Below are 24,206 nucleotides of genomic sequence, written 5' to 3' on the forward strand. Positions count from 1 at the left end.
TCATGTCTATTGAGTTGGTGATGCCATCCAACCATCTCATCCTCTGTCGTCCCCTTTTCCTCCCGTTTTCAATCTTTCCCAGCATCAGGGTCTTTTCCAATGAGTCAGTTCTTCACATCAGGTGGCCAAAGTACTGGAGTTTCAGACTCAGCATCAGTCTTCCAATGAATATTCAGGACTGATTTCCTTTAAGATTGACTGGTTGGAATTTCTTGCAGTCCAAGGGACTCTCAAGAGTCTTCTCCAACACCACAGTTCAAAAGCATCAATTCTTCAGTGCTCAGCTTTCTTTATGAATCCAACTCTCACATACATGACTACTGGAAAAACCATAGCCTTGACTAGACGGATCTTTGTTGGCAAAGTCATGTCTCTGCTTTTTAATATGCTGTCTAGGCTAGTCATAGCTTTTCTTCAAAGGAGCAAGTGTCTTTTAATTTCATGGCTGCAGTCACCATCTGCACTTATTTTGGAGCCCCCCAAAATAGTCTTTCACTGTTTCCGTTGTTTCCCCATCTATTTGCCATGAAGTGATGACAAATCTTTACCTAAGTAAGTTTCAGTCTTAGTGTTTTGTTCATTTGGAGAAAAAAGGTCCCTTTGTAATTTGAAGAGAGATAGCAGTTGTCTAGACTCTACCTAGACAGATAAGTTCATTCATCCACCCAGCCCAGCCACAAGAAACTGCCCTTTTCAAAGAAGGAACACAGAAGCTTGGGAAATCTGAGATGTGTAGCAATAAGTTAGTATGTAAAGGGACTGAAACTAAACAATCAGAGGCGTTTGTACCAGCCTGTGTGCCTAAGGTGTAGGTGGTCAGCTTGGGGGGCAGGGGAAAGGAGGTGGTGGTACATATTAGTACCTGCAGCCTCAGCACTTCCCACTGCATTTCAGGATATGCCAGGTCAGTTGTGATCGTTTTCTAAAATAAACAAACGCTGGGAAAGAAGGGGGCATCCTTTCTCATTCCCAGCGGTCTCAGTACTAGAGACCATTCAGTATCTCCTTCAAAGTGAAAGTGAAGTCACTCAGTCGTGTCTGACTCTTTGCGACCCCATGACCAGGATCCTCCATCCAGGGAATTTTCCAGGCAAGAGTAGGTGCCATTTCCTTCTCCAGGGGATCTTCTCGACCCAGGGATTGAACCGAGGTCTCCCACATTGTAGGCAGACATTTTACCGTCTGAGCCACCAGGGTCAGTATCTCCTTGTCATACTTTAAAACACAAATTAAGACTTATAAGTCCACTCTCTCATTTCACTAGTTTTGATCTTACTCATCAGTTTTTTTTTTTTAGGTGGTAAAAAGAATCATCAGGGACTGGCTTCCCCTACCTATTTTCTTAGAAAAGAAGGCGTACTATTAACAGGATGAAAAAAATAACTAGAGATCATGAACAATAATCATAATTCAAAAGTTAAATAATTAAAACAGTGTATCAGGCAATTTACAAAATGTCTCCATGTTAATTATTTCAGTAATCACAATGAAAAAGGTGTCATTGATCATTTTTAAGTCCCTTCTAAAAGTTACTACATTTTATTTGTTAAAGATGTTGCAGATTCCTTTGGAAACACATGACCCAGAGCTTCTTGGCTTCCTCCATCTGAAGAAGACAAATTTAGTCATCAACTTGAGTCACAGTGACTCACAGAGAGAGGAGGGAACCTGCGGACTCCTCACACACTTTAGTACTTTGAGCTTGACGGAAGCCCAGGCATCTCTACCTTAAGAGGATCTGCGAGGTCAGGGTGACACAATCCTTCCTTCCCCCAGCACAGCGGCCAGATCAGGCAGATTACAAGCAGCCCAGCAAGGTTACAACAGCTTCTGTGTCCCAGTTCATCTTAAATAAGGTAACCGATGATGGAGTTCTGTCACTTACTTATTCCTTCATTTCTCATGTCGATCTTCAAATTGTCTTGATTTTCCTCACTCTTACATAATAAATCAAGTTGTCTTTCATGCTGTAGTCAGCAATTTGCTTTTTTTTTTTTTTAATGATATGTTAGAAGGCTGTGATGGCCGCTGGGTCCATCTCATCACAGAAATAAGCTCAGTGCCACCAGAAACCTTGCCTTGAACTTCCTTCCCCAGGTTTCTCTTTGAATGTTCTTTATCACCCTAGAGTTACAATTAGATTTACCTCTAGTTCATTTCTCTGTACCTATTTGACACCATCTATGAATCTTATAATTAATTGGAAACTGGAGTGGGGAAGAGCTCTAAAAAGAGTGGGAATCTCAGCTGAGTTCCTAATTGGAACAACAGATTTGCTACCAACTGCAGGTCAGGTCTGTTAGTCTACCTGCTTTACCAATACTTTCAGAGGGCAATTTAGGCAAATACACACACACACTAAGCTGAGTGAGAAAAATGCTGTTTAGTCCAGGAGGAAGCAGGGATATTCCTCAATGCACATTTGATTCCTGGACACTGGGATGACCATAAGTCTGCTTCAGATATTCACTCTGTTTTATGATTTGGGGGGTTGGAATTTTACCTGTTATACAAATAACAGAGGGAGAAAGTCAGTTTAGTGGCTTCAAGGGCAATTCTTGTAAAGGTTTATGATCTAAGCAGTGGTGTGGTCTTTCTCAATGGACCAATTTTTAACAGTTGGGGGGAAAGTGTAAAAAAAAACACATTTTTAAATTAAAATTCAATTTAAGCTTGAACAAATAGTTCTGAAATGTCCTGCTATACTATTAATTCCAGGGTAAGGACTGTGCTTTATTTAGCTTAGTAGGTGCCCTAAAAATATCCTTGGCTAGATGCTGCATAAAATGAAAATTGAATGTTGTATCATCTTTGTATTATTTGTGATATTTGAAAAGTGTGCCCAATTTTTAGAACAAAGTTCAATATCTGAATTCAAGGAAAATTTATTATTTCATATATCAAATGGAAAAAAATAGGAACTGGATTTACAATGAATGTCACTTTCTCAAGGTATTACCATTAAAAACTGCTCAAAAATAACTGAGATGAAAAGAAATATACTGAAGATTTGAACACACTTTCTGCAACTCTATATAACATTCTCTCTATATTGCAAGCTTCCTTGAAGCTTTGTGTAACTGTACGCTATAATAACATTTAATATATCATGTCTTCCAGTTAGCAATGCTTACTCAGCAACATAAATAAGGTAACCATGGCTTTAGCAATATATCTTAACCTGCCAATAATATCAGAAAGCATATTGGCAAAATAATAAACCTAGAAGAGACTGAGAATATTAAGTATTATTGCAGATGATTTGATGAATTATAATTTAAAAATTTTGAAAGAAGTCAGAAGAAAATCGGAGATAGGTTTTTTCCTTAGAACTAAAAGTGCAAAACATAAACTCCTCAGGTCTTCCCTACAAAAGAGTGGGCTGGCACACCTCCAGGCTCAGCCAGGAGACTAAATGAGCCTGCAAAAGAGGCACCCCCCACCCGACACACACACACTGCAGTGTCCCATTACACAAGGCACACTGAATCCTGAGGGCCACCCTCCTCCTACAGGAAGCAGGATTCAGGGGGAATGTAACTAATGGAGGAGCTTCTTCATTACACTGTCTGAGGGAACTTACAAGGATGAATATCACCTCAATGATCTCATCGGGGCACCATAATCATTATTATTATTATTTTAATCTGATGCTCATGTAAGACTATTTTAGGTAAGATCCCTTGGCTCCATTTAAATTTTTTTAGATTTCTGGGTGCCCAACATGAAGACTTTCTTCACAAAAAATATCATTCATTAGTCATATGCTTACTTGATGTCATTAGGCACAAATGTCATTTTTCTTAAAGAAATGTGTCACAGAAATCTCAGAATGGCCAGTTAGGTTAAATAGTGACAGAATTTCTTGATTCAGTGAAAAGATAAAAATAAAAAGGAATCTGGTGTCAGTTAAGCAGGTTTACAATATTTATTTATTTATTTGGCTATGTCAATTCAGTTTCAATTTGTGGGATTTTGGTTGCATCATGCAGGGTCTTTCGTTGTGGTGTTTGGACTTTGTGTGCAGATAAAAGAGAAAACTATTTCTCCTTTTTTTTAATTTCCTTTGTGTCTTTGTGGCATGGTGGAGAATTTTGATAACATATTTTCATTTTCCAATTGACTGGTTGTGGTGTGCGGACTCAATGGTTGCACCACATGGGCTTAATTGCTCTGCAGTATGTGGGATTTTAGTTTCATGACCAGGAATTGAACCCACGTCTCCTGCATTACAAAGTAGACTCCTAAGCACTGGACTACCAGAGAAGTCCCAGGTTTACAAAATTTAAATGGACAAGGGACGTACATACATGTCCAGTCAGAATGCTGTCAACCTTAAGAAATCTTGTGCAAGAGAAACTCAGAAAGAAAATATTTTAGAAAGCTTTTTGATAAATGTTCTCTATTTGATGTATTTTGATTTAAAAAACTTAGTTGTTAATTCACCTCAGGTCACACTTGCAGCAAATTGAAAAAAATAAAAATACAGAATCAACAAATACCCTAACAGTCAGTGTGATTGACTAGATTCAGTATTGCTTTCTGTTTGTGAAGTTTTGTGAAAATAAAACCAGTTTTGGAGGAAGTAACTATAAAGAACTCTATCTCTCTTATAAGAAGTATACCTCACAGTGACTCTGAAACATGGAGACTTTATTTTTTATCTTATTTTTTTTAAGAATCTCTCATTTATTTTTAAAGGGCAGAGGAAGATGAATAAGAGAAGTGAAATCAAAGGATCTTATTTTAGATATTTTAACCAGGAAGACAAACCCAGGAAGAGAAAATGAAAAGAAGCAGAAGTGGACAAGGACAGCAATTGAGTTGCAATATTTTCCAATAGCTGCAGACGAGCAGTTACTCTTCAACCTTCAAACACAGATCAAAGATAAACCTAGTTCTCCTTTTTTGATTCCTTTTGAGTCTTTGTGGCATCGTGGAGATTTTGATAATATATTTTAATTTTTCCTATTGATTGATAATGTATTCATCTCTTTCTAGTTCTACTTTTCTTTCTCTCTCTGTCTTTTTTTTTTTTTAACATAGTTTAGGAGCTCAGAGATGAAATTTTTAGTTCTAGCCACTCACTGGCAAATGATCTTATGTCTGACACCAACCCTACTTAGCTCACAGAAATATTTTGATAATTTGATGAGATAAATTTTATAGGAACATTTTTCAATAATGTTTAAAGTTATCTAAATTGGAAGTGTGACTATCTGATGACAAGGAGGAGGAGAAGAGGATGCCCTGATGATTCAAATGGCTCAAAAACTAATCCAGTTATCACTAGATGCCTGGTGTTCAAGCGGAAACTTTCTTCTCTTTCTTTCTTCTTTCCTTCTACATGTATTTACTTAATATCAAGTATCACTAGGCATGGTGGTATAGAGAAGTGTACACACAGTCCATACTCCCAGAGTTGAGTGGGAATCCCGGTAACTGTGGGGCAGACAATTAAAGGATGGATGCTGGGATTGAGTGGCCTGAAACAACACAATTCTATCTTGAGCCCATTAACATGCACTTCTGAATTTGTTTCCTCATCCATAAAATAGAGATAATTTTACTGTAAGGTTTGAATGAGATAAATATTTCTAGATCTTAGCAGAGGGCCTAGACTGTGGTGAAGTGAAGTGAAAGTCATGCAGTCATGTTTGACTCTTTGCGACCCCATGGACTATAGAGTCCATGGAATTCTCCAGGCCAAATACAGGAGTGGGTAGCCTTTTTCTTCTCCGGGGGATCTTCCCAATCCAGGGATCGAACCCAGGTCTCCTACACTGCAGGCAGATTCTTTTCCAGCTGAGCCACTCAATAGATCATAGAGTTACTGTCATTCCTACCTGACTTGGTCAACTGGGAATCCCAAGGGCCATGGCTTTCCCAGAGCATTCTTTGAATTCTGTAGTCAATGGTACTCATCTGAAGGGCACCCCAGAGAAGTTCATGGTGGTCCAAACTCAAAAGGCTCAGCTAGAATTTAGGCCTCATAAATGCTGTGAGTATTCATTTGGTAATTCACAAAATTCACAAATGGTAGCATACATAAATTTGGCTTTGCTCACTGCCTCCTATCCTCCTGTTGACAAAAAGGCAATTTTCAAAATATGTATATTCATTTATTTTATTTATTTGGTTTCCTCGGCTCTTAGTGGCAGCATGTGAGATCCCTGTGGTGCGATGCACAAACTCTCCAGTTATATCACGTGGACTCAAATACACGAGCTCAGTAGTTGCAGCCCATGGGGTTAGTTGCCCCACACAGCATTTGGTATCTTAGTTTCCCAAACAGGGATTGAACCTGAGTGTCCAGCACATAAAAGCAGATTCTTAACCACTGGACCACCAGTGAAGTTCCTAGGAAACTTTTTAAAATCATAGATATTAATGCTTACTGCAGCAGGCTATGAATTTATTGTTGTTCAGTCGCTAAGTCATGTCCATCTCTTCGCGACCAGATGGACTGTAGCACTCCAGGCTTCACTGTCCTTCGCTATCTCCAGGAGATTGCTCAGACTCAAGGCCATTGAGCTGATGATGCCATCCAGTATTTATAAATAATAAAAATTTTCTGGTAAGACCATACAAAATATAAACTTTCATCAATATGTCACTACTAAGGAACAAAGGCTGAGTTTCCATTCCGGGTTTTCAGTAGTTTCCAGCAGTTCTGAATGCTGTACCGTTCTGGACCTCCAAGACAAGGAAACACTAGACCAGCAGTTCTCTACTAGGAGGAATTTTATTCCTAGGGGAACATCTGGCAGTGTTTGGAGACATTTTTGGTTGTCACAACTGGGGAAGAGGACTACTGACATCTAAGTGACAGAGGCCAGGGTGGTGCTAAACATCCTGTAATACACAGGAGAGACCCCCCACAATAAAGAATTACCTGACCAAAACTGCAAAAATACTGAGGCTGAGAACCCCATGCTAAGACATGAGCAATGCATGCAGCAGCCAATCCTACCACATGACAAGGCTCTTCCTGTGTAACAGGCCTCTAATCATTTTATTTCACCTGATACTCTTCAAGGTGGACTTCCCTGGTGGCTCAGTGGTAAAGAATCTATCTGCCAATACAGGATATGCAGGAGACATGAGTTCACTTCTTAGGTCTGGAAGATCCCCTGGAGGAGGAAATGGCAACCCACTTCAGTATTCTGGACAGAAGAGCCTGGCTGGCTATAGTCCATACAGTCATAAGGAGTTGGATAAGACTTAGCGACTAAATAAGAACACTCTTCAAAGTAGAAGTTATCTCTATTTTACAGATAGAAAAATGGAAATGAAGATAATATGACAATTGACTCAAAGGCCCTCTGATGGTAGAGGAACTGAACCTGAAAATTGATCTGCCTGATTCCAAGGCCTCAGCTCCTAAACCCTGATTTAATGTCTCTTGTGTATATTTGTGTGTATGTGTGTGTGTGTGACCTTGGTCCTTGCTTTCTACATTTTTACTGGCAAATTGGCTAGTGTTGATTTTGGCTGAAGAAAACACTCCATGACCTGTTCAGAGGACGTACACTCAGAATTGCACCTGGCCTCATGCATTGAGCTGTAGGGGCTGAAGATCTGCTTTCTTTTACTCTGTTCTTGGCCTTGATGAGTCAATAAGCTCACAGTCCCTGGGTGCTAGAGGGACTCTGACAGGCACTTCTTGCTGAGAGATCTGTACCCCTACTAAGCAAGCAGATAAAATGGAAATACAATTTCCAATAAATGCTATGAGATAAATTGGAAAACACACAGAGAAGCCAACAACTCAAGCAACCAAAGTCAATGCCCCGACTGAATTGCTGGCACCAAAGACCCATATGGAGGTGACCACAGCTGGCAGAATAAGGCTGATGCAGCCCTGTGAGTTACTGTTACTCATTTACTTCCCAGTGATCAATGAACGAATCAACCATCAATCAGCTTCTGTGTACAGGTCATGTTCTCAGCAACTCTGACTGACCTAGGGTTATTACTCAAAGGTGGCATCTTGGCTAAAATTAGAGGACAAAGGTATGTGTTGGGTTTGTGGCTGACTTGGTCCAATGACCTAGAGGTATGTGAACCTTAGGGACTGAAGAAGAAGCAGTATTTTTGGATGATAATCTTTGGGGAAAGGACAGACTGCAAAGCTCTAGGTCAAGGCTGGCAGTCTTTGGATTCAGGCTGCAGGCTGGGACACCAGCATCTGAAATAACCCTCAGCCCAAAGGAATAACTAATGAGGACAACACATTTTAATGTGAGCCCATCCCTAACAACTAAAACCTCCTCTGTTTGCTTGTCACCTGGAAAAAATTGGTTTGGCTAGGGAAGGAGGAAGTTGAGGGGGGAGATGGATAAGATGAGGAGGGAGAGGGAGTCTAACTAATTTGGTCTGAGTTTTTGCTTTCCTCCCGTGGTTATGAAGGTGAACTTCCCAAAGAGAAGAAGGCAGAAAACTTGGTGTCTAAGGTCACTAGACTCTGAAGTTCTGGATATGAAACTTCTCACCTATCCTGTACATGGAACTCAAAGCAGTCAAATGAACACTTTTCTCATTAAAAAAAAAATCATTTTCCTTTGCCAAACTTTGAACTTTTTGGTTTGAATTAATTTCAAACTTATGGAAAAGTTTAAAGAATAGCACAACCCAGAATCCCCAGATATTGACATTGTACCATGTTTACATTCTTATTCTCTCTTTAGAGAATGTACATATTCTTAATGTTTGTTTATATATATATTTTTATTATTTCCTAAACAGTTTAAGAGTAAGTTGGAGACATGGTGCTGCTGCTGCTAAGTCGCTTCAGTCGTGTCCGACTCTGTGCGACCCCATAGACGGGGACCCCATAGTCCATCAGGCTCCCCTGTCCCTGGGATTCTCCAGGCAAGAACACTGGAGTGGGTTAGACATGGTGCTACTTGATCCTTAAATACTTCCATGTGTATTTCCTAAAAAGTAGGACATTTTCTACATAAGTATAGAAGTGATCAAAATTGAGAAATTGATATTCATGTAATATTTATTGTTTATCAGATCTACAGAGCTTACTCAGATTTCACTTGTCAACCTAAAAATGTTCTTTTTGACAAAAGGAAAAGTGATTTTCCAGTGCAGGATCAAAAGCTGCCATTGTCTCCTTCATTTACTTCAGCTCTGATCTTTATGATTTCTTCCCTTATACAAACTTTAGGGCTTTTGTTCTTCTTTTTCTAGTTGCTTTAGGTGTAAGGTTAGGTTGTTTATTCAGAGTTTTTCTTGATTCTGAAAGGAGGTTTGTGTTGGTATAAGCTTCTCACTTAGCACTGCTTTTAGTGCCTCCCGTAGGTTTTGAGTTGTTGTGTTTTCATTGTCATTTGTTTCTAAGTATACCTGGATTTCCTTTTTGACTTCTTCAGTAATATGTTGGTTATTCAGAAGTGTATTGCTTAGCCTCCACGTGTTTGTGTTCTTGGTAGTTTTTTTTTTTTCCTGTAGCTGGTTGGAAAAGATGCTTGAAATGATTTCAATTTTTAAAAATTTACCAAGGCTTGATTTGTGACCCAAAATGTGATCTATCCTGAAGAAAGTTCCATGTGCGCTTGAGAAAAAGTGAAAGCTGCTGTTTTTAGATAAAAAGCCCTATAAATATCAGTTAGGTCCAACTGATATAATGTATCATTTAAGGCTTGTGTTTTCTTATTAATTTTCTGTCTGGTAGATCTGTCTATTGGTATTAATGGGGTATTAAAGTCCTGCACTATTATCGTGTTACTGTCAATTTCCCCTTTAATAGTTAGCATTTGCCTTAGTATTGAAGTGCTCCTATGTTGGATGCATATATATTTATAATTTTTATATCTTCTTCTTGGATTGATTCCTGGATCATCATGTAGTGTCCTTCCTTGTCTCTTATAACGGTCTTTATTTTAAAGTCTATTTTATCTGATATGACTATTGCTACTCCTGCTTTCTTTTGATTTCCATTTGCATGGAATATCTTTTTCCAGCCCCTCACTTTGAATCTATGTGTCCCTAGGTCTGAGGTGGGTCTCTTGTAGACAGCATATATAAGGGTCTTGTTTTTGTATCCACTGTATCTTTTAATTGGAGCAATTAGTCAATTTACATTTAACATAATAATTGATATATATGACACATATGAGGCTTCCCTGGTGGCTCAGACAGTAAAGAATCTGCCTGCAATGCAGGAGACCTAGATTCAATCCCTGGGTCAGGAAGATCCCCTGGAGAAAGAAATGGCTATCCACTTCAATATTCTTGCCTGGGGAATTCCATGGACAGAGAAGCCTGGTGGGCTACAGTTCATGGGGTCACAAAGAGTTGGACACGACTGAGCGACTAACACTAATTAATGATCCTATTACTATTTACTTTATTCTTTTGGGTTTGTTTTTGTAGGCCTTTTCTTTCTCTTGTGTTGCCAACCTAGAGAAGTTTCTTTAGCATTTGTTGTGAAGGTGGTTTGGTGACGCTGAATTCTCTCATCATTTTTTTTTTTTTGCTTATCCGTAAAGCTTTTGAGTTCTCCTTTGAATCTGAATGAGATCCTTACTAGATAGAGTAATCTTCGCTGTAATTTTGTTTCTTTCATCACTTTAAGTATACCTTGTCACTCCCTTCTGGCCAGAGTTTCTGTTGAAAGATTAGCTGTTAGCCTTATGGGAATCCCCTTGTATGTTATTTGCTGCTTTTCCCTTGTTGCTTTTAATATTTGTTCTTTGTGTTTAATTTTCATTAGTTTGATTAATATGTGTCTTGGTGTATTTCTCCTTGGGTTTATCCTGTATTGGACTCTGGGCTTCCTGGATTTGGATGGTTATTTCCTTCCCCAAGTTAGGGAAATTTTTGATTATTATCTCCTCAAATATTTTCTCATGCATTTTTTCCCCCTCTTTTTCTGGCATCCTTATAATTCATATGTTAGTGTGCTTAATGTTGTTCCAGAGGTCTCTGAGACCGTCCTCATTTCTATTTTTTTCCCCTTATTCTGCTCTGCTTCAGTTCTTTCCACCATTCTGTCTTCCAGATCACTTACCCATTTTTCTGCCTCCAATAGTCTATTGGTTCCTTCCCTTACTCTAGCACCAAGACCTCACAGGCATCACAGCACAGAAGACAAAACCTCAGGACTAACGGTGGAAACAGCACTCAGTTGCCAAGAGCACCCAGAGAAACTCACACATTTACCAAAGGAAGAGAGAAAAAAGAGAATGGAAAAGAAAAAAGGGGAAGAAAATGAGAAATATATGAAAAAGAAAAACGGGGGGAAGATTAAAAGGATAAGAAAGGGGGAAAGGGGGAGAAAGGGAAAAAGAGGGGAAGGGGAAAAAAAGAAAAAAATATATAGAGAGAGTAGTAGTCCTATCTCCACCTCCTAGGAAGAGCTCCTATACTGGACTGTTCTTTGGACCAGCTGTCAGATTCTAATCTGCCTCTGCTCCTATGTATACTTGCCTCCAATGTCCACTGTTGCCAGAGCCAGGGTTTTTCTCTTTTATGTGAACACTTATGGTCCTTTTATATATTCCATAGGCACAGAGTCTACCTAGTTGGTTGTGTGGATTTAATCTGCAGCTTTTACAGCTGGTGGAAAGATTTTCAATCCTCTCCCTTAGCCACTCTGCCCCTGGAGCTCAATTGTGGTTTTATCCGCACTGCTGCATGTAGGTTAGCCACAGGAGTTCACTCCTGAGGCTGCCCTGGAGGACTTGGGTCTGCCCCAGTGAGGACCATGAGTGGCGGTATCACAGCTGCTTGAATTGTGGGGACCCTGGCAGCAGCATGTATTCAGGGGAGGCGGCGGCCACAGGAGCAGGAGATACGGCACTATTAAGGCTTTTTCTTTCTAACCTCTGGCAGCTCTGCACCAGTGAGGACTGGGCATGGAGTGGCATGGCCGCTCAGAGTGTGGGGAACCTGGTGGGGCCAAAAGTGTAGGGAAGCCGGTGGCCATGGGCATAGGAGATGAAGTGCTACTACACTCTTTTTCAGGGGCTCCCCAGGTGGTGCGAGTGATCAAGAACCCACCCGCTAATGCAGGAGATGTAAGAGACATGGGTTTGATCCTTGGGTTGGGAAGAGCCCCCTGGAGGAGGGCATGACAACCCATTCCAATATTTTTGCTTGGAATCCCATGGACAGAGGAGGTTGGCAGGTCGCAGTTCACAGGGTCACACAGAGTTGGACATAACTGAAGCAACTTAGCGCAAACATAGTCTTTTTCTAGCCTCTGGAAGCTGGCATTCAAAGAACTTCCCTAGCTGGTCCTTCTTTGTTGCTTGGTGAAGCAGGTGCTCAAAGGGCCCTCCGGGCTGTGATCTTTCTCTGTTGTTTGGTGCATCAGGCCCACCAAGGACCACCATCTCTGGGGTCTTTCTCTACTGGTCAGCTGCTGGCTCTGGCATGTGGGGAGAGAGGCTACAGTGGCGGCTCCACCCCCTGCACATGATTCAGCAGCATGGTCCTGCCTCCACGGCTGCCCAGCTTTCCTTCAGGGGCCTCCCTCACATCCCCTCAGGCCATCTCCCACAGTCACCAGCAGCCCTCACTTTGGGATTGCTCTCTAATCCCAACGGTCCAGCTCCCAGCAACTGCACATACCGAGGGACCTGCTTCCTGGACAGGTAGGGCTGTGGTTCTCCGCTCCATTCAGAATGTCACAGATAATTGATTCACTCTCCAACAGCCTCAAATGCCTCCTCTCTGTCTCAAACTATCACTCCAGTGTGGGAATCTCACCCCTGCTTTAGTTCCTTCACCCCCTGAGTGCAGATCCAGTCCTACTCACTTCCTAGTTTTCCCTTCCTTCCTTCCTTCCTTCCTTCCTTCCTTCCTTCCTCTTACTGAGTTTTGCGTGGATCCATATTTCTTTCCGGTGGCCAGGCACTCCTGCAGCTCTCAACTGGTGCTCTGAGATCCTTGCATCTGAAGATATATCCCTGATGCATCCATGAAGAGAGAAGTACTCCATGCCCAGCTTCTCCTCCGCCATTTGTCGTCTCTGTAGTGTTCATTTTTATCACTTGGTTAAACTGGTATCCATCAGATTTCTCCACTGTGAAATTACTATTGCTCTCTTTTTGATTCGTACGAGCCTTATGCAGAGATTCTTTGAGATTCTGTAGTTACTGTTTCTCATCGGAATTTCACCCACTAGTTTAGAACTGCCTGGAACAACTGTCATTTTGTCAGCTGCCACATGATGATTTGCTAATTCCATTTTTCCTTTTACATTTATTAATTGGCATATTAATTCTCCTATAAAATGAGGCAAGTAATGAGCCCTCTCTAACTAAAAAAGGCTAGGAAGAGGATCAAATGAGACCTATATGTAAAAGTGAAAGGCAGAACGCTTTACAAAAGTAAGCCATTGTTTTACTATTGCTCCCCTTAGGCCTGCCTGCCAGCAGCAAAACCCTGCAACACAGTTTCCACTCAACTCTGCTGCTGCTGCTGCTAAGTCGCGTCAGTCGTGTCCGACTCTGTGTGACCCCAGAGACGGCAGCCCACCAGGCTCCCCCATCCCTGGGATTCTCCAGGCAAGAACCCTGGAGTGGGTTGCCACTTCCTTCTCCAATGCATGAAAGTGAAAAGTGAAAGTGAAGTCGCTCAGGGTGTCTGACTCTTAGGGCACATTAAACCCCATGAATATGTGCATTTTTCACATAATTCCCTTGGGAGTTTGGATTGCAACAAAGGTTACAGAATCCATTTGGTGAATACAGTCAACTTTTAGTTATTCAACAATTATTTATCAAGACCTAGACTTAACCAAGGAGAAGGCAATGGCACCCCACTCCATACTCTTGCCTGGAAAATCCCATGGACGGAGGAGCCTGGTAGGCTACAGTCCATGGGGTCGCTGAGAGTTGGCACTTTCATGCATTGGATAAGGAAATGGCAACCCTCTCCAGTGTTCTTGCCTGGAGAATCCCAGGGACGGGAAGCCTGGTGGGCTGCTGTCTATGGGGTCGCACAGAGTCAGACACGACTGAAGCGACTTAGCAGCAGCAGCAGTAGACTTGACCAAACGCTATACTAATTGAATGTATAAACATGAAATGTCCTTAAAATGTCTAAACAACGAAATTTTGCTAGAGTTGGTTATACCACTCCACCCCTCAAAATTATTTTAAATGTATTTATTTATTTGAAAAGAGGAAATCTTGCTACATAGACATCAACTTGCAACAAATCAATAATTCCTACAGAGGGAATATTTGGAAAAACTATACCAAATTTTTAAGTCACAATAGTCTAAAAACCTGACTGCTTTAGAAATAGTCACAGCTATACCACAAGAACCAACTAGTTTCCACAAACCTTCCTTTTACTTCTGACTCATTTTTATTACCCGTTTTTCCCTTCTTTAGCTATAGATCTTTTGGCAGGAAAAAAAGATGAAAGCAGAGTCCAAATTTTCCATGATAAGTGAAGATATATTGCATTATTTTTTTATCTGAAACAATCTATTCCTTGTAACACAATAGAAATAGAGTTGTGTGTCTGTGTGCACATGAATGTGTGTTTATGTTCACATTCCTTATTAAGCAAAGAAATATTTGCATATATATATATAAAGGAAAAAAAGTCAAATCAACCCAATGACCCATGTCAATTTTGCCAGTTACTTTCTCTGCCACTTGGGAAACCCTTGTGGCTTAGTGGTAAAGAATCTGCCTGCAGTGCCGGAGACGCAGGTTTGATCCCTACGTCAGGAAGATCCTTTGGAGGAGGAAATGGCAACCCACTCCAGTGTTTTTGCCTGGAGAATCCCATGGACAGAAAAGCCTGGAGAAATACAGTCCATGGGAGTCACAAAGAGTCAGACACGACTGAGCACACACACACGCAGATATGATAGGTGTAGTTTAACACTTAAATGGCCATCTTCCCAACCAAATAAGAGTTATTGGATTTTTAACCATCTATGTATCCATCCAAATGCATTAAGATATCTTAAGTTCATCACTCTGGGTTATTATGCCCTAATGGTTCTAATTTGAATTTTCTTTCTAATTTTGAACACTCAGGACACCATCTTCTTTTATTGTTCAAGAAAGAAGTGTCATACAACAGGAAAAAAAATGCTCTTTTGGCTGTTAGCCCTTCTGATCCTTTGTGGTTTTCTGTGGAATTATAAAAGACAGCTAAAGATCACAAACATCACTGATAAGTACATTTTCATCACTGGGTGTGACACTGGCTTTGGAAACTTGGCAGCCAGAACTTTTGATAAGAAAGGATTTCATGTAATTGCTGCCTGTCTGACTGAATCAGGATCAACAGCTTTAAAGGCAGAAACTTCAGAGAGGCTTCATACCGTGCTTCTGGATGTAACTGACCCAGAAAATGTCAAGAGGGCTGCCCAGTGGGTGAAAAACCAAGTTGGGGAGAAAGGTGAGTGATGTGAAAATGAGGGGAATGGAGGGGGTGTTGAGAAGTAAGCAAAGTTAATGAAAGTAAATAGTCTGATTGTAAAGGGTCTTTCCAAAAAAAAAAATATATATATCTCCTAAATACCAGTTGTGTACTGGAGAAGATGGGAGAAAGTTTAGAATAGCCCTGAATATGTCTACACTGCAAGCTCTCTACATGCATGAGAGACACAGCCCACATTATCTTCTCATACGTTCCCATGGGTGAATCTGGAACTGAGATGATGGTGTCAACTGGTCTTTATCTGTGAAGTGTTACTCTAACCACTTACACAGCAAACAACTTGGGGCTAAAAGCTACGGTAGATCCTGAGGGCAACCCTTAAATGCCATCTGGATATCCAGGACCATCTTCCGACTGCAAAATGGTTCCAGAGCGTGCACACTGTCACTGGGAAAGGAAGAAAATAGTCTGGCGATCTGAGCAAGTGTGTCTTAGGTAGTCGCGGTAGAATGGGGAGTCATTGGACCTCATTCTGCAGAGATAGGAGCGTTCTGAACTAGAAGACTTTTTATTTTATTTCCTTGAATGAAGTTTGAGATATTCTCATGGATGAAGATATTTGAATCCACAAAGGAAAAAACAAACAGATGTGATTTTTCTTTATTACATCTTCATCATATAGTTGAGACTCTGAACCTCAAAAGCAGTGGTTTAATATGGCTCCAAATAATATTTTAATGCTTGAATGCCAAACACTTTTAACAATGTTAAATGTTTCCCATCATAAAATAAGACAGGTAAATGATTGGATTTTTACCCAAAACAAATGTGAAATAGATCGTTATTCTTTGTCTATAAAAACAGTTCATAAGTATTCTCTGGCTGTGCCATCCATCATGATAGGAAAAATAGAGCAATTTCCTCACATCGGAGATTAAAAAGTCTCACTCAGATAGTGTTTGACATTCAAAGCAGAAACAGAAAAATTGTGAGATTGGCTTCCAGTAACAGAACTTCAGGCATTTCAGTTTAACCTCCCAGCCACTGTACTATCACTTCCCCAAACTGCAAGTGTTCAAAGCAGGGAGGGATGTGACTGGAAGGAGGAACTGGCACCACCAGATAGGGCAGAGCTGTCTGTCCGTCGAGGATGCCTGTGTGAGTGTCACCGTCTACCACGCCTCCTTCCCTCCCGCTCTGCTCTAGGTCTCTGGGGTCTGATCAACAACGCGGGCATTCTTGGCGTGCTGGCACCCAATGACTGGCTGACAGTTGAGGACTACAGAGAACCTGTGGAAGTGAACCTGTTTGGACTCATCAGTGTCACGTTAAACATGCTTCCCTTGGTCAAAAAGGCTCGAGGGAGAATTATCAATGTCTCCAGCATTGGAGGTCGGCTTGCATTTGGTGGAGGGGGCTATTCTCCATCTAAATATGCAGTAGAAGGCTTCAATGACAGCTTAAGGTAAAACAAACATGGACATCTTAGCAAATACTAACCACTAACATTCATTGAACATTTATATACCAGACACTCTATTTAGTGCTTTCAACTATTCCCAATTTATGATACTGAAAGTCAGCCCTTGACACAAGGGTTTGAAGCAAAAAATAAGGAAAAAACATTTTAAAAAATGAGAAATAAAATATAAGTGATACCACTGAAGCTAAGAGAGATGAGATAACTTGCCCAAGGTCTCCCAGCTGTCAAGGGGTAGAATGGGATTTGAACCTAAATCTTTTAAAGTCTTTTCTCCTTTTTGCATTAACGCGTATGTGAATAGTGGTGGCAAATTTGTATTCAACAGATTAGCTTGTTTAATAGTTAAGGAATCACAGAGAGGAAGGAACTAAATCAGGTCTCTCTGTTGGTATTACTGTCAGTTGCAGACACAAGAGTGACATCTTATTTAAACCCTCAGTAGAAAATTATCTGATAAAGTAATGACTTAGTGATGCAGCATTTCTTTCCCCTCTTGTAGCAAGTTCTGGACTCAAATTTCACACACTATAGCTGAATGGATGGTAACCGTCCCACCTCTACCCCAAGGACAAGAAAGACAGCTTTCCTCTGATGCTTCCATTTCCAAATAAAACTTAGAGTAGAAGCTTTCTACCCTGGAGAAGGGAATGGCAACCCACTCTAGTCTTCTTGCCTGGAGAATCCCATAGACAGAGGAGCCTGGCGGGTTATAGTCCACGGGGTGGCAAAGAGTGACTCACACACACACACACACAGAAGCTTGCTAATCTAATGTGAAGATTTTGCTACCACAAGAAAGCATTGACTACCTCTTTTTGCTATGTGTCACCAGAGAACCCTAGAGCATAAAACCATGAAAGGACAAATTTAGCAAACAAAGTCCTTCAATTCGGTGCCCCAGGCATTAGTTTCTTTGGGTTTATGATGCTTGAGGTTCACTGGATTTCTCCAATCTGTAGGTTTATGCCTTTTCACATATTTGAGGGGGTTTCAGCCATTGTTTCTCCAAACATTTTTATCTACAATTCACTATTTCTCTTCCTTCTGGGATTCTAACACAAATATTAGACCCTTTGGTTTTGTCCCACAAATTCCTATGGTTCTGTTCAATGTGTCCATTTTTTTTCTCTCTGCTGTTCAGATTAGGTAAATTCTAGTGATCTATTGGAGAAGGAAACGGCAACCCACTCCAGTGTTCTTGCCTGGAGAATCCCAGGGACGGGGGAGCCTGGTGGGCTTCCGTCTATGGAGTCACACAGAGTCGGACTTAGCAGTGATCTATCTTCAAATTCATTGACTTTCCTTCATCTTCTTCTATTTACTAATGAGTCCAGCCAGTAAATATTTTATTTTGGTTAATGAATTTTTCAAGTGTAAAATTTTCACTTGGTTCTTCTGTATCGTTTCTTTCTTTTCTGAAGCTTTCTAAATTCCCATTTACTTCAGGAGTGTCTATCTCTTGGAGCATGTTTGTAATAAGCACTTTAAAGACTGATAATTCCAGCATCTGTGTTGCCTCGGCCTTGGTATCTGTCCATTGTCTTTTCTCATGTGAGTTGAGATTTTTATGACTTCTTTTATGTATTTGCTAAACATTTGGTACAACATGAAACTATGAGTCTTATTAAATTCTGGGGAGAATGCTGATAGGTTTTTGTTGTTATTGTTGTTGTTTTTAGCAGATAACTGACCAGCTTGTGTTCAGGTCACAATTTCCAACCAACCTTCTGTGGTTTGAGAGCCCAATGTTTGTTCAGTTTTCAAAGACTTTGCTGTGCTATTCAGATGTGTCCCACATGTGTCCTACATAGTAGCCAGACTGGAATGTGGAAGATGATCCATCCCATAGTTCAGTTCCTCATCTGCAAACTGGGATGGTAGAATAAGATGCTCTTTCCTGTACACTCCATTCTGCGATTCCATGAAAAGATTTATAAGCAAACATTATTCAAATAAGCCTGAATTAAATGTCTTCAACTGGCTCTTTTCACAGGCGGGACATGAAAGCTTTTGGTGTGCATGTTGCTTGCATCGAACCAGGGTTGTTCAAAACCAATTTGTCGGATCCAGAAAAGGCTGCTGAAAAAAAACTTGCCATTTGGAAGCATCTGTCTCCAGACATCAAACAACAATATGGAGAAAGCTACATCAAGAAAAGTGAGCTTTGGGGTGGACCCAGGGTCCTATGGGGTTCATTGTCCTAGACAGCTTGAAAGAGACTTGAACAGAAAGGAAAAAGTAAGGTTATCATGGAAATACATCAGTAAGATCTCAAATATAGATCAGGAGTCCCCATTAATTACTGTCATCTCTTGCTCGTGTTTATAAACATTTACTGAGCATTTACTAAGTGGTAAGTTCCATACTAAGTGCCTTATTAATCGTATCATTTATTCCTCAAAAGAACTATACCAGCGAGAAGAGGTTTGGAAAGGGGAAATGTCCTACCCAAGTTTATACAACTCCTCAGAGCAATGCCTGGACTGGAGCCCATGGTCATTACATCTGCACAAACCACCTCTTTTTGGTGATCACCTACCACTCATTCAAAGACTCAGACTATGACTAACTTACAATCTAGGTGACAACAGAAAGTAACCAGATGACTCTGAACACTGAGTTTTACAACATGCAAGAAGCTTGATCCTTTATTTCCGAAACACAACCCAACAGCCTAGAAGGACTGTGCTAGACATTGCAGTCTCTAACTGTTCGAGAAATTCAGTACAGGATCAAAGCATTGTTGGTTAAGAAACCTTTATAGGAAAGGTCAGGTTTGAATACGACCTAAACAGGAAGAAATTATTAATATTTGGGTGGAAGCTTTCCACGGCAGGAATGCATGGCAGTGGAGATGGAAGGAGAAGTAAAGTAAGTCAGACTGAGTCAAGGCTGGAGGAATAATCATAAAGATTAGATAACAATGACTAACACACAGTAGACGTTCACTACATACTTGTCACCATTCTAAGCACTTTACACAAACTGTTTCATTTAAAACACCCAAACAAACCCTCTGGATTTTATAGAAGCAGAGGCACGGGGATGTAACTTGCCCAAAGTGGCACAGCTCGTAAGTGGAAGAGCTGGATTTGAACCCAGGTGGCCTGACTTGGCCGTCTATTCTCTGCCATGCACTGTAATGGGGATGAGGCATTGAGGAACTGCTGGAACTTCCTGTATTGGGGCTCTTACCTCCACATCAGACTTCCCGGCCCTATTAACATTTACTTGCTAGTCCTCAAACGCTTACTAAGCTCCTGCTTTGAGCCAGGAGCTCCACCTGAACTGGTGTCACCCTAACCCCAGCTGTGATCCTGCCTCTTCTTCAGTGGGCTTGGGTAAGACAGCCAACTGTGGCAAGGTTCAAGGCCAGGAGTTTTCAAGGTGGAGCCAAGAGCCTAGTCACATCTACTGGGGAAGATGACTCACTTCTGCAACTACCCCACTGCACACACACACGCACACTCACACAACACAGACACATGCATACAGGTACATATATGTCAACTAAAACGTCTGGTTTGACGAACCTCGCAGTGCTGACATGTCACGACATATCAGGTTACAACCACTGCCATTAAATGCTGTTACTCACTCACCGACTCTGAAGCCTCTAAGTTTGAAAACAAAATCCCTCATTGAAAAGAGCTTTCCCTGTTTGATGTTGAGATTGATATTTTCTAGATGCCTGAGAATATATCATCAATTTCTATCTCAAATTTTTTGACTTGGCCTCTGGGTCAGGTGTCCTTTCTCAGAATTACTAAAGGCTTAGAGCCCAATTTTGTCCTAGTTGCTCACTAGAGTTCTCCAAGCCAAGACTTCAAGATCAGCGAGACTCATAGTTCCAAAGCAGATCACAAATTTAAGCTCACTTTGCTTCATTTCCCAGACTGGAGTAGTAGGAGTTTAAAATAGACTTAAGACTTATGAGCTAACCTCAATTAGGCTCGTGAAACAGCCTGTGGCTACTGGGAGCTGAAGTCAAAAGATTTAACACAATAGATTTTCCCTTGAGGATACACAATTCAAGATATGTTTTAAGAACTTAGGAGGAAGCCTTCAAGCCATCGCCAGTCCCTGCCTCTTTAAAAGTATCTTAGCTCATTACTCAAACAATTCATTTGCTGAGAACCAGGATACCTTTAGCTTCCTGAGTCAGGGCTTTAGTGGATGAGTCTCTCTTTATTCACTGAATTATAGAGGCGCATGCTATATTAGCACACATATATGCACAAGCACGTGTACACACATTTCCTGTATCAAATTTGTTTGAAGAAGTACTGTGTTTATACTACTACCGCTATGTTTATACAGACTACTAACTTCCTGGGTTCTGGCTTTGAACAAGCTCTCTAGGAGATTCTGCTGCTCACTCAAGTCTGAGAGCCAACAATCTAAAGAAATCACTGCTGCCTCCTTTTCTAAGGAACTGATAAAAACCCATCACAAGGCGACCCAGTTATAATGGCAAAATCAAAAGAGATTCCCTCACTGCATCCTCCCCTTTGCAACCTAGCTTTGCAACACTCCCCTGCTCCCCTTCTTCCACAGGGTAAATGTGCTTTTGTCTCTTTTTTTACAGGCCTAGAACAATTGAAAGGCACTGCCTCCTTTGTGAACGTGGACCTGTCCCTGGTGGTGGAGTGCATGGACCATGCTCTCACAAGTCTCTTCCCTAAAACCCGTTATGCTGCTGGAAAAGATGCCAAAACTTTCTGGATCCCTCTGTCTCACATGCCAGCAGTTTTGCAAGACTTTTTATTGTTGAAACAGAAAGTAGAGCTGGCTAATCCCAAGGCAGTATGACTCAGCTAATGATAAATACCTGCCCCAGGCTGTGAAATTGGTTGATTTCTAGGACACATCTCCTCAATCTCATTCTTTACCTAATCCAAACTGGACTCATTTAGATCAAACTTCTTTTGGTAAAAAGACGGACTGCCACCATCACCTTTGAGGTCCCAGTGTCCCTCTTCAAATTTTTCTTGAGAAGATGGGCAGGGATGGCACCTGCCCGATATTTAGTCTTTGCCTGCTGGTTATAATGCATGGAAAGTGGACAGGCTTTCCCATCCAAAATGATTTTTCACCCGTGCCTGCCCCATGCTTCTAATCCACACCACTTAGAGTGACTCCTGAGTGTTAAATATCTGTCCTTGATCAAAATATTAAGAGATAAGTAGAATAATTTCTAAAGGGGGATTGGATGTGCTATCTTGCTGAGAATAAGATTCTGAAGGACTGGAACTCGGTTCTGCAAGCTTCAATGGGGGCAGGAGAAAGGGTAATGGGGCATTGTGAGACTGGTAGAAGCTAAGGGGCAGCAGAAAAATACTAGGTAAGAGTGCAAGTAGGAGGGAAGAAAAAGGAGAGAAGGAATAAGAGGACTAAAAAAAAGAAACAGGTGTAAAAGTGTAGGTAGGGAGATTCTAAGACCGCCATCTGTGGATAGATGGTAACAGCAGAGGAACTTGTCATTCCAAAAGAAGAAAAATGTAGAGCCTCTGTGTTTATCCTAAGGCTTGTAAATATAACGCGACATAGACTCTTCGATACAACTTATACCTGAGATGGTTGGGAAATCCAGTATGTGAGGTGTTGCTGAAGCCCCATGAAAATACAGAGCTAAATTCAGAGACTCTTTCACCAGCAGTTACGGTCAGAGCAGGACTGCTGCTGGCTCATTTAATGGTTCTAAACTAGGTTGACTCTGAACCCACACCCCATCCAAAAGAAACTGCCTAAACAGATGTTTCCTCAAACCCCAGCACCCAGTATCACTCACAAAGGTTGGTTGAATATTTATATGAAAAAACCCAAAGTGTCAAATTTTAATATCTGTTGCAGGATAATATGGGCTTCCCAGGTGGCTAAGAAGGTAAAGAATCTACCTCTTTGCAGAAGGCTGGGATTCAATCCCTGGGTTGGGAAGATCCCCTGGAGAAGGAAATGGCAACCCTCTCCAGTATTCATGCCTGGAAAATCCCATAGACAGAGGAGTCTGTCAGGCTACAGTCCAAGGGGTCGCAAAGAGTCAGGCACAACTGAGCAACTAACGTACTTGGGTAACCACAGAATAACACAGAGTGAAAGAGTTGGGGAAACTATCTAGTGTGTATATTTGTGCGTGCACATGCACGAACGCGCGCACACACACACACACACACTGAATTTACTGTGAAGAAAATATTTATATCTGCTGATTAAAACCATGTTCTTTTGAAGATGTCAGTAATCCTATTCATTTTCACTCACCTTTCTGGAAACATCTGCCTATGAGGGAGTTTCCTCCTTTGACATTTACAACATATTGTTGACTTTCAAAAATCAAATTTCCAATGGCATCAGGTCCATATGTTTCATTATTTTGAGAAAAGATACACTCATCCTTTTTACATGAAAATGAAGACAGTCACAGCAAGAATCATATAGAAAAATTCTCAAGCAAAGTTATCTCAACTATCCTCACTACCTATCAGTGGACTCATCTCCATCTTGGTCCTACAAGCCCCAGAGACCATTCCACCTGTACATCCCTGATTTCCTCTGGTTGGAATTAACACCAGGCGACTGTCACTCATCTTATCCTTGGAGATGAAGTTCATCCACATCGTTTGCTGAGGCTTCTCCTTCTCACCTTGAGTTCCTAGATCTTGGGTTCATTTCATTGCTTTAAAAATATCTAACCTGGGACTTCCCTGGTGGTTCAGTGGCTAAGACTCCATGCTCTCAATTCAGGTGAGCCTGGGTTTGATCCCTGGTCAGGGAACTGGATCCCACATGGCACAGCTAAAGATCCCACATGCCCACAACTAAGGCCTGATGCAGCCAAGTAAATAAATATTTTAAAACAAATCTAGCCTGCTGCTCCCCAACCTTCCAGGCCCCTAGGGCTTCCCAGACTTTTAGAATCTTCCAGAACCTCCCTTGCTGAACTTTCCACTGTGTATTTGAGCTTGGTGCGTGCATGCTCAGTCATGTGCGACTTTGTGTTACCCCATGGGCTGTAGCCTGCCAGGCTCCTCTGTCCATGGAATTCTCCGGGCAAGAATACTGGAGTGGGTTGCCATTTCCTTCTCTAGGGATCTTCCCGACCCATGGATAGAACCTGGGTCTCCTGCAAGAATCTCTGGCAGACTCTTTACTGTCCGAGCCATCTAGGAAGTGCTGAACTTTCCTAATGGTTATTTCCTTTGTTTTGCATCGACCTGAGTTGTTTACTCATTTCTCCATGTAGTTACAATTGATAGCTCCCTGTTTCATCCAACTGAAAAAAAAAATGCTGTAATTAAATTAATGCTGCCAAATTATGGTATCACTTCAAAATAAAACCAAATATATTCAC

The 24,206-nt window shown here is 41.2% G+C and overlaps 1 protein-coding gene across 1 annotated transcript; it reads left to right on the forward strand.

Moving 5' to 3' along the window:
* The first annotated feature begins 1,669 nt into the window (after positions 1-1,669).
* On the forward strand, positions 1,670-24,206 carry DHRS9 (dehydrogenase/reductase 9). The gene is made up of 5 exons (XM_055398581.2): positions 1,670-1,856; positions 15,024-15,390; positions 16,579-16,837; positions 18,849-19,012; positions 21,444-24,206. Exons 2-5 carry the CDS (start codon positions 15,078-15,080, stop codon positions 21,665-21,667), a joined length of 960 nt encoding a protein of 319 aa, XP_055254556.1. The 5' UTR covers positions 1,670-1,856; positions 15,024-15,077; the 3' UTR covers positions 21,668-24,206.

Source organism: Moschus berezovskii, chromosome 2 (assembly GCF_049115385.1).
Source record: "Moschus berezovskii isolate FMDL1 chromosome 2, NW_MosBer_1.0, whole genome shotgun sequence".
NCBI lineage: Eukaryota > Metazoa > Chordata > Mammalia > Artiodactyla > Moschidae > Moschus > Moschus berezovskii.